The sequence below is a fragment of the Dysidea avara genome, chromosome 14, assembly GCF_963678975.1.
Source record: "Dysidea avara chromosome 14, odDysAvar1.4, whole genome shotgun sequence".
Lineage (NCBI taxonomy): Eukaryota > Metazoa > Porifera > Demospongiae > Dictyoceratida > Dysideidae > Dysidea > Dysidea avara.
This window is the reverse complement of record NC_089285.1, coordinates 8,445,325-8,456,610: the sequence shown is the minus strand read 5'-3', so window position 1 is coordinate 8,456,610 and position 11,286 is coordinate 8,445,325. Positions and strand designations below refer to the sequence as shown.

At 35.8% G+C, this 11,286-nt stretch overlaps 2 protein-coding genes and 1 long non-coding RNA gene across 4 annotated transcripts; all 3 read right to left on the bottom strand.

Moving 5' to 3' along the window:
* Positions 1–2,785: 2,785 nt before the first annotated feature.
* Positions 2,786–8,545, bottom strand: LOC136244428 (uncharacterized). 2 transcript variants are annotated; one of them, XM_066036011.1, is made up of 6 exons: positions 8,410–8,545; positions 5,703–6,944; positions 4,397–4,574; positions 4,285–4,332; positions 3,468–4,236; positions 2,786–3,016 (listed from the first exon to the last, which is right to left on the bottom strand). In XM_066036011.1, the coding sequence occupies exons 1-2, from the start codon at positions 8,515–8,517 to the stop codon at positions 5,856–5,858; spliced, it is 1,197 nt and encodes a 398-aa protein (XP_065892083.1). In that variant the 5' UTR covers positions 8,518–8,545; the 3' UTR covers positions 2,786–3,016; positions 3,468–4,236; positions 4,285–4,332; positions 4,397–4,574; positions 5,703–5,855. The 2 variants fall into 2 exon arrangements, with proteins under 2 accessions (XP_065892083.1, XP_065892082.1); XM_066036010.1 differs by having other exon boundaries at positions 2,999–3,016; positions 3,191–4,236.
* A 37-nt stretch (positions 8,546–8,582) lies between these two features.
* Positions 8,583–10,538, bottom strand: LOC136244430 (uncharacterized). Its single transcript, XR_010695241.1, has 3 exons — positions 10,207–10,538; positions 9,176–10,159; positions 8,583–9,120 (listed from the first exon to the last, which is right to left on the bottom strand). It is a non-coding gene; the product is annotated as an uncharacterized lncRNA (long non-coding RNA).
* A 72-nt stretch (positions 10,539–10,610) lies between these two features.
* On the bottom strand, positions 10,611–11,285 carry LOC136244429 (uncharacterized). The gene is made up of 4 exons (XM_066036013.1): positions 11,090–11,285; positions 10,966–11,037; positions 10,860–10,914; positions 10,611–10,792 (listed from the first exon to the last, which is right to left on the bottom strand). The coding sequence occupies exons 1-4, from the start codon at positions 11,144–11,146 to the stop codon at positions 10,635–10,637; spliced, it is 342 nt and encodes a 113-aa protein (XP_065892085.1). The 5' UTR covers positions 11,147–11,285; the 3' UTR covers positions 10,611–10,634.
* Between the last annotated feature and the right edge of the window lies 1 nt (position 11,286).

Genomic DNA, 11,286 nt, shown 5'->3' with positions numbered 1-11,286 from the left:
CATGTCCACAGCAAAAATCGTCTTGTTTCATCAAGGAAGCACAGAGCTACGGAGGTGCGAAAATTGCGTTTTCTTTCTTCCTGTCAATATACTCACGGGTGTTACGCGCCGGCTTCTTGGGCCGCACGACACACTACCGTGTGTCTTGATATATATATGTATGTATAATGCTGCATTTTCTAAGTCAGTTAGGAAGCACGCCCTCAGCTCTTTGTGTTTTAAAAAACCTTGCTTCGCATGGTTTCTAAAACCATTAACCCTTTAAGGACCAAAAATTGTGTGCATAGTCTACCCTGAACGCCCGCACGTTTTATGATTATTGCGCATTTAGTGTTTTTAAAAAATATAATAAGTTTATAGCATTGACAAAGCCCCTACAAGTGCTCAATTGTATAACAAATTATACTAAAAGACTTGCCTGACAATAATAAACAACATTATCTAACTTACCAAAGTGTAGAACCAATGTCTTAAAAGCACTAAGGTGAGTTTCAAACACCTACACGCGATCGATTTCTTCGTGACACAATCAATAAAAACAGTCTGCCATTTTAGTTTTTTAAAACCGCATCACATAATCTTGTATATCAAATTATTCGCCTCTAAATAGTGAGCACTCTGAGCTTTTTTTGAAGTTAATATGATGAACACAGCCAAAGGGGTAGGTCTATTCGTCGGAGATCTGATGCAATCACGTGACTTGTTGCGCGAAACATTAAGATTACCAAGAAGATGACCAGGCCATCTGCGTTACCTCCCTAGGAATGAACAATGAAGCCAATACGTGTAAGTGTGGCATGTTATATACTAACTATGTACCTAGTCTTGTATGTGTCAAGTCTGGGCCTACCCTTGTAGTCAGGATCCCTCAGTTTGACTTTCGGTTAGATCATAGATTATAATCTATGGTTAGATGCACTTTTAGCTCTGTTTACTTTGTACAAGATATTGTTACATACACGTGTTAATAGTGTGTTTACCCGTGGCTAGACATTGGGTCACCTAGTGCTAATACACGGTTTGTCCTGACAGTTTAACTAGTTAATCCTTGATATCCTATGTATCAGTGAAAAACTCATATCAAAACTTGCTATTGGGGATTGTAAACCGAACTAGTCAAAATAAAATTTTACATAACATCAAGTTTTGCTATTAGCTCTTATGAATTATGTATCATAACAACTAAAAATCAACTCCATGTCATTTTGGTAGTCTTAGCTTAGTCAAACCAGTTGGTTGAAAACCTTGTCGACATCCATCATTTTTTGCCTTTTGTAAAATACATGCATTTTGTACTAAATACAAAAATGCAAGCATTAGCACCCATAATCTCTACAGGACATTATAGAAAAAATTTAACCTGTTACCCTAAAAGTAACCTGTTACCCTCAACCAAATTTGGTATCATTCTACGTGCTGATTAAGAATCTGTCTGAAGTAAGTGTCTAACCAACTATTGTACTGGGTTACATTATAAAACATACGAAAGAAAACAGGTTTTTCCTGCTCTTTTATTACGTATCTGAATGCGTAATTTGGTGACACAAGGCTCTATCCTGCCTTTTCTCTTAGTCACTTCACAAACTCCTATATATCACTCGATTCACCATTGATCAAGGATTCTGATGAGCCATACCAGACCTCTGAAAATTTAAGTATGCGGAAGGTATGGCGCCATGTTTAATAGAACGGTGTCATTTTTGCGTCTATTGTATGTTACAGATTTTTTAATGTACGGTAAAAGTTGACAAATGTTTTGATATGTGCAATTCTATTTGCGAAATTAATGTATACTGCATACACAATGAGCTTATGGGAAGGCTATAGCCATTGCACGTATCCTGTGCACAATAAATAGCTAAACCGGTGATACTGTAGAGTTTGGCATATGCTTATAATAAACACTTAACAGAACTAGCCAAATTACTTTTTATTATTAATCTATGTTTTTAAGTGAATGCGCCTAATAAGAAAACCACATTGTGAGTGTTCATGTTAACTAGCTTGGAGTGGTGTGATTTGCAGTCACCACATGTACCAATATTTGGAGTCCAAACATTTTGCAAATCCTTCAGTGGAGTAGTGGAATTGTAGAGCATGATTTCCATGCTACAGAAGACCATTTCACTCATATGTTATTGACAAGTTAAACTGACACTCATGCAATATATATCTGTAAGAGTAGGCTTCCTCCCTTTTATTTCTATGTTGCCTAGTCAAAAATCACTCAGCAATATCTGCAGTGTCCAAGGAATGGGCCAGTGTATAGTTTTGAAATTATAGTGCTAGACAGTAGGAAGAGCAAGATAATCGATTTGTAAAGCTACTATACTGAAAATAAACTACAGGCGCTTACATTCGCAGCCATAACTTCTGTTTGGATTAGTCTACAATGTTGCAATTTGGCTTAAAATGTACACCATGGATTAGCACATCAGCCAAAGTATAGTATTAGCCCTGTATATACTTGCACATATGGATATGAAGGCGGTTTGGTAGAAGAAACGATGACAATATTGCTCACGTTTACTGCATCGTAAACAAATGCATTTGACACACATACTGTTGGAGCTAGAGAAACGAAACAAAGATTTTCGAACTCTCCATGAACAAGCGAATAAGATGGTGCATAGTTTTAATCAATTTGAGTCTTGCGTCTTTTGGTACTGGCCCGATAAAAAATTGCGTAGCTTTTTTTGCAGCATGCAAAATTTTACAAATTGTTTTTAAATTTCAATTTTCTCAATATGCATGCTTGTGCGAACAAGTTGGCTTTTTGCTGAGACGGTCACATATATTATTATAGTTATTTTATTATGTGGGTAATATAATATGTACCTGTAACTAAATAGTTCAGTTGCAAGTAATATGTGATATGTAATCAGTTACTTTTAAAAAGTAATTGTCCCAATACTGCAAGTGTATGCATTGATCAAGTCTGGTTCCTGCATTCTTTACGTTTTAGTTACATTTCTGACTCCCTGTATCACAGGCTTTGCCTCAGTCTCACAGGTCCCTAGTGGGATAGCATTCACGTAATAAACACAGAAAGTCTGCCACTGTCAGTGGTAGATCTACACATGGTATCAGAATCACATTTTGGGTTTATAATCCTACTATGCAGTGCTGTGTACTTTATAATATATATTTGTTTCTTACATGTAACAAAACATGAAAATTACATACTTACCTGTATCATTGACTTGTGAAGATGGAGTGCTAATATTATATCTGAATAACCTTAAGGTGACTAAATTAGCCATGTTAACGATTTTAGCAATTTGGTTTTTTCACTAAATTTAGTACACGCTAAACCTCCTAATTGTGTATGGTGAATTAATTACATCAATTCACTACTGCATAAAATTGCTAAATTTTGTATGCACTAATTTTGCCAATGTACATAATTGCTAAATTTTGTGTATCACTAAGTTTAGTCCCTTAAGGTAACGGGTGATTGTAATTACTTCTTATAGTCATGTCACAACTAAATTGTAACCCTCAAGCTGTGTAGTAGCATCATGCTTCAGTGCCATATGTAGCACAGGGCCATCAGACTACTAAATCTCATATCATATGGATTCTGTAATGACGATAATTTTTACCATATACATTAACAAACCATGAAGTACCAAATTTACAAGTATGACACGTATAACAACTTAGCCTATATAACTCTAGTCATAGCACTTATATATCCAGCCAAGATTCTGTTATGTTAATGGAAGGAGGTATGGTAGGAACAAATCCAGTATCCTTAGACACAATGCAGTCATAGTGAAGATCTTCTGTGTGGTATAGTTCAAAATGACTGGGCACATTAAATTGTTCAGGAGAAGTGTTGGAAACATTAAAACGTAAATGTTTCTTATTATTGAGAGGCTTAACACATGTCCATTTTCCTGTTCTGCTTCTAGATGAATATTCGTAAACAAAAATTGGGACTTGAAAGTAAGTTGCTGCAGCAATTAGCTCCACCTGTGTTCCCCAAGAGTTGTTATTTGACAGTAATTTTACATGGTCGTGGATAGATTGACTTTGGTTAGGTGTGAGATATACTTTAAATATGGTTGCATTTAGCATTTCAAAACCACATATTAGCTGGCGCAAAATTAGATGTTGATCTTGGTTGTTGAAAAGATGTTGTGATAAACAGCGAAACAAACAATTGCCATCTCCAATAATATGCTTGATTTCCCTATTATTGAAGGTTGAATTTTTTGCATTTTCTGTAACCTATTCAAAAGTAATAGTACTAGGTAATTTCATTTCAGTGCTACTGACCTTATTGTCATCCACGCTGTTTACAATTGTACAGCCAGTTCCATTCTTCTGCAGGAAAACATGCAGTACATTGCAGTAATACATTATCATTACAAGGATATTATTTACTAACCTTTTCTACATTCTGACAGTGTGTGGTTGGTTGTAGCTGCACACAAATCCTCTTAATACAGCATCTCTTCTTTTTCCCTGGCCCTCAAACTTGATCATGTCCTTACAATTTAGACATTGTCCACAGTCTGCGAGACAACATCCTGAGCACAAACCACACCTTCGTTTTCTCATAGGACCTAAAGTTGCAAATGAGTGTGTATGTGTATATGTGTATGTATGAATAAATAGTGTGTACATGTGTGTGTGTGCGTGTGTTTGTGCATGTGTGTGTGCGTGTGGTGTGTGAGGCAGCATAGACAAGTGTTGGCCTGCTAATCAGGAATAATTCCCAGTTATGCCAATTAATATTGGTGTTGTTGTTTCCTTGAGCAAGAAACTTTACTCACATTGCTCCAGTCTACTCAGCTGTATAATGGGGACCTGGTGGTCTAGTGATGAGACCTCCTATGCATTCCAGGAGGATTGCCTGCTCAAGAATAAAGTGCCCGAGTGGCGTACAGGCATCCTAGTGTTAGTTCGCTGGGCAGCAATAGTTGTGATTTGCACGGCTGTCAAAGGCTTTACTTTGCTTTGGATTTTTTTTGGCTACACATGTAGTACAGTAGCCACACTGTTTAAACAGGTGAAACCTAAACAAAAAGTGATACTTGCATGACCAATAATGACAATAACTATATACTGATTTAGGCCATCATGGTACTCTGTTTCCAGTTTATGTGTTGTCTATACTTAAACTAATAGTACTAAAGTAAGTGTCCTATGTTTTTATACATATCAAAGTTCACAAGTTGCACTATCTGTGACCATCTCAGTGAAAACCCATCTAGCATGCATATTAAGAAAAATGATTTTTTTTTTTAAAACAATTGTGAAATTACATGTGTTACAAAGAATATTTGTGCAAGTTATAGTTGAGCCATTACTCAAGAAAGGAAGTCTTAAATTGATTAAACCAATACACCATCTTATTCACCTACTCAAGGGGAGTTGGTTCAACTCTGTAGACTAATCCAAACAGAAGTTATGGCTGCAAATGTAAGCACCTGTAGTATATTTTTAGTATAGTCACTGTACAATTTGATTTCCTTGTTCTCCCTACTTTCTAGCGCTGTAATTCCAAAACTACTCACCATAATTGACCATAACTTTGGCGAACTATTCCTTGGACAAAGCAGATATTGTTGAAAAAATAAAAAGAAATTCGAAAGTTGTGTGGGGTTTTTGCTGAGATGGGCACATATACACACTGGCTGAAAAATACATATGGAGCTATATGTATGATATGCTTTATCATTAAACTCTACCTTCATTAGCAGATCTAGACTTGGTTGACTTTGACTGAAAATCTTGATCAGAGCTACTGATATTTGGTTTTTCTCCATCGATGTGAACATGTGATGCTTGTTTTACTTTGTCAGCAAACACTCCTACACGATACTTATACTTCTCATACAAAGTTAGTTTTTTATTACGCTTTTCATTGGTAAACTACGTAGATTGGAATACTTTTTAGTTGTAATAGAGGCATGTTTCTTTTTCTTAAGTGAACATCGTAGAGGTAGGTTTTCTTTAGTTGGCAAGGTAATCATAGCATTACGAAGTACTTTAATAATTTGATTGTTGATATTTTTAACACTTTCATAATCTTTACTGGTATATGAAAAATCAACTAACAGTGTCAAGTTGGAACGTAGCTTTTCAGACATGATCTTTACTGACTGTGAAGGCCTTTGCTCATTTTGTGGTGATGGTGACAGATCTAAGCTAGCATTGGACCCATTGTCATAAGCATCAACACTATTCACTATACCATGTGGTTCGTTAAAGGTTTCGGTAATTGTTTCATTGCTAGATGTAGAGTCTGTATCCAGAGCATCATTACTACAAAGAATTTCAGACGTATCTTCAGTTGTGTTGTGGTAAGAAGTGCTAGAGTATTTCTTATCAGTGCAGTGCAAGATAAATGAATCATCTATTGTTACAAAAGTGTTGTTTAGGAAATATTGTGGTAAGGATTCCCATGAATACCCTGGCATTAGATGAAAAATGGCAAAGAAGTGTTTGCATGGAAGATAGTTCCGTTGGAAGTCTGCACATTCACAGCTAGGGAAAACTGAATCACTGCCCAGTTCAACATTGTACCACCATTTCTTTGCAGCATCAATGATGTCTACAGCCCCTTTCGATTTGACTAAAAATGTTGTTGATCCTTGTAGAGCAACATCTCCTGAATGAAAATCTGACTTAGCTGAGTTTATGTGCTGCATACAGTGTTTAATGAAATTATGGGGTCGGTTATGTAAGTAGGCAGGAATACTTGGATCGTAAAGTTTAAATTCAGATAAAAATTTAGTGTTTGCAGTAGTGTACTTCTGGAGTAAGTCTGGTAGAAAACTATTTATTATCAATTCGCATAATCCACTGAGCGTTTTGTCTGTACAAAGATTGTTATAATACGCTTTGAATAACTTGTTGAGGGCCTCAACTCCATTGTTGGTCTTGATACTCGCATGAAGGCCAGGCTTACGAAATGCATCACACCAACGCTATAAGCATACAGAAAAATTACATACTCATGCATTACTCAAACACATAGTCTAAGAGTAAACAAACTAATTTGACAATATACAGTGTGTAAGGGTACATGCACAGGCTTATAATGAACATCTACAGGTTTATCAAAGCTGTGCACTATATTTTTCTACTTGAGATATTGAGGAAAACTAGCTATTATAAAGTAGTTAGTGCATGTATTGTTGCTAGGATATGTGACCCACTGAGCGAAAACCTGATTTATTTGTGTTTTCCTCAGAAGAAAAACCAATAGACTGGTAAAGTTTCAGCTTTGTCTGGCAAGTACTTTTGGAGTTATAGCAGTAGACAAGAAGAGTGAAACTACTGATTTGTACAGTGCCTATATGAAAAATTTACAGGCGTTCATTCAATCGATTAGAAGTCTCAAGTGCAATGGGCTATATAGTTGGGACTCATGTGATTCTATTCACCATGAACTGGTGCATACCTTGTATAGTTTTTAGCCTAAATACACCCATGCTATCTAGCAAAAAGGTTGGTTGAGCTCAAATACAGGGCTGATAAAGTGAAATTTTACCACAACGTAAACAAACACACATAACTCATGTTTGCTTCATGGTAAGAAAGCAAACAAAGATATCTTTACTCTCTATGATGAGGCAAATCCACTGGTACGTATATTAGATATCATATGGAGGGAAACTTTGGTGCCACTAAAATTTGGCAAATTTGGAAAATGACCATGAATTTGCCAAATTTTCCCCATCCAAATATTTTGTTAGTAAAGAAAACAGCAAACCAAGTCTAGAACTAAACAATTTTCTACTCAACCAAGGACTACTTGGCCAGGCATCAAGCAAGCCTGCCTCGACTACCCCACTAGTGTAGCTACTGTACATGTGGTACCCGTGATCCTCACCTCAAAACGGGTGTGACGAGTAGTGAGTGCTACCACATCACGTATGATATTCACTATTCCAGAGGGTGTAAATCTACTCTCTATATTACCTTTTAGTTGATTGAATTAGTAATTTAATTAATTAAATAGGGTGTGTGCTTTGCTTTTGCTAACAATTCACCAAATGTTATTTCGTCAACAGTGATATTTTGCTTGATTCACCAAATTTTTCCTCCTCCAAAGTTTCCTTCCATACAGTATTTAAATTTGAGTCTTCCTTCACTGTTTACTGAGCAATATTACAACATTACATAAAATTATTTATGTAGCACATGTTTTTTTACATAGTGTATTTCAATGGCATTCATCTCAAACAGAATTATGCAAACAAGTCAGGTTTTTCCTCAGCGGTCCACATATATTTTGGCATCATTACTGTTGTGGTAAAACTTTTATTATCACAATACCATTATTTCAGGCTCAACCTTTAAAAATAAGAATTAATAGCAACATAATTCATAATTGTTTTATGCTCCCTTGTTATATGTTTGTTACTATACATAGATCTTTGCTCTTACCTTAACACATCCTAGCCAATTTCTCTGGAGGTATGTTTGCACACGTACATTCTTCTTATAAACATCACTTTTGTACAGAGCCTTCAGTCTACGATGATATAGTGTCATGTTTTCAGAAAAAGCCAATTCACGGAGTAGAGTAGGAGCTGACTCCGTTGATCCCAATGGGAGTTTGAAACCCTTTTAGGCCTACTGAAAATTGCAAATCAATCTGGAATTTCACATGAACCTTAGTATTTACAGTGCAAAACTAGCTTATATGGCTCATAAGATACTGAAGTTGTGCTATGTACATCTAAATATTTTAGAGACACACTTTGTAAAAACACCCACTTTACTAGACAAAATCTATGAAATACTATTTCATAATTCACACTAACTTGAATTATATTGTCAACACATTTCCAGAGTTGACAATGTGTACTTTATTTTGACAATGCTTATTTTGTTTCCATACTACCTGTTGTCTGATATAAAGCTACGAACCTGTGCCTATAATGTATTTAAGGCTACAGTGTATGTGTAAGTTTGTACGTATATTGATATACCATAATTATGCAGTGTATATAATTTCACAGCTAAACCAACTTCAGGATTTTCATGGTTTTATTTTCAGATATCACTCAGTTTTTATACTGTATAGCATAGACTAAATCTTAAAAGTAATTGTTTAGGATGAAAGTTTTGAAGACAATTAAGTTGCTGTGGTATCTACAAAATACACATCCTTTGAAAATTGGCATGTCTAGGTGTACGTAATATGTACCATTTCGTATCCATCTAGTCCATGCTTGCTCCCTATGAAATTCACACAAGTAAACATCAGCACTTGGAAATACTGAAAGAATTGCATTGAGCTCTGCTTCACTGTAGTCAACCATAAAACATGGAGGCTTCCACTCATTGTTCCAACCAGCAATGATGTGAAGGGCTTCTGCAATTGATGTTCCAGTTTGCTCAACAATAAATTCTGCTACTGGAATATAACCGTTGTTTGTTCTTACACATAACAAAAACAGAGGTAAAGTATACTTGGTAGTCTTATATGTGGCATCTAATAGAGTCATTGTGTTGCTGTATTTAATTAACAGTTGCTGTTGCCATCCTTCCTGATGCACAAACAAAAATGCTGATCCTATTGATGTATGTATCTTCACTGTCATCAACTTCTGGTTGTTCATCTTCACTCTCATCGAAATCATCAACAAATGGATCACTGGTAGTTTTTGGTATTTCTATTTTAACATCATCTTCCTCTTCCGTTGAGCATTTCCTAAAATATATATGCTTTTGTTCAAAGTTAGATTTTCCTTTATTATCTTCAATCCATTGTTGCACTAGCGTATCTAGATGAATTTGGTCTAAAACAGAGTACTTGCCAAATGATACAGCTGCATGCACAGCATTAATTATATCCTTTTCAAGTGGGTAAAAGGCACGGTCGGTAGGATTAGGTGATACAGAGTCTTTTTTACTTATCTCTTTAACAAACTTTCTAAGTAGTTTCTTGATAACTTTTGAATTGGTGATGCCATCTTCCACCAACTCAAATATTTTATTGCGAATGGTAGGATGCATTCTTCTAGCGGCACCAAGAAGTGGATGACTATGTGTTTCCATGAATGGCAGAGTCACATAAAAACTACTGATTCCCCTTGATATTCCTTTAGATAATTTGTTTCTTAAGTCATGCACTAGATTTTCTCTTTGTGTTCTTGTAGCATTTGGTGGTGCAGCATGAGTTGGAAATCTGTAACATAACACAATTAGTCACAATTGAAAATCAGCATAACCTACTTCAGTAATTCCTTTACAACAATAGTTGCTGAGCATCCAATTTTTCGGTTTTTCTGGATGTGAAATCGGTGTTCTGTTTCTTAGAATATCTGTGGTCATCATGGTTGTTATCCTGCATTTAGTTTAGTTTCATGGCAATGCTTAATTACTATTCATGTATACTGTACCTGTGTTTTAGTTGAACTATTCTTTTTTGGATGTCCATATTGGCACTGAAACTCACTTGATTTGACAATCAAAAATGGAATGTTGTCACTTGCAATTACTCCATATTTCCATAAAATTCGTGGAGACTCCTTTCTCATTAAATGGCGTTTGGCATAGTCATCTCTATGACTACATTGGTATATTAATGTTAGTATGAAACACAGTACAGTATATGTTTGTTTTATATGCTGTGCTGTTACATGTATTATGCACATGTCTTATTATGTTTGTGCAATATACCTGCTAATGTAGTCAGATAAAGTGGCACGACTGTGAAGCTCTAATAACTTCTCAAGTTCAGTTTCATTTTTGATTACACCATGTATAAAACCATGATCTACATGAGCATCTTGAATAAAACTAGTCCACTGTGGCATCTCTAATTTAACAGATTGGTAGTGACCATAAACAAGGTATGTAGCACATACATAAGTCAACCATAATACCTGTGTTATTTCTTTCTTGAATTCGTGATGTTTCCTTAGTTTTCTCATTACATTTCTATGTACATTATACTTAAGTAATACTGTGGAGTACACAATTAATATGTACTTGTTTCTCTTTATGGACATCGGTAACAGGGAAATGATAGCTTCCCTCAGTATAATCAACAACTGCGTTTGACTGTGGGGAAAAGTACACTTATGTGTATTATATAGCTAAATGTGGAGCTAACTTTGCTATCTTGCAGATGTTCATTTTGGGACTGCACACCAGACTGATGTGAAGACATTGACACTGGCTGATATGACCACACTGGTGCTGACTGAGGTAATGATACTGCCACTGACTGAGGTGATGATGTCGGCACTGAATGGCACAATGACAGTGGCACTGATTTAGGTGTCGACAGACTTGACACTGGCAATGATT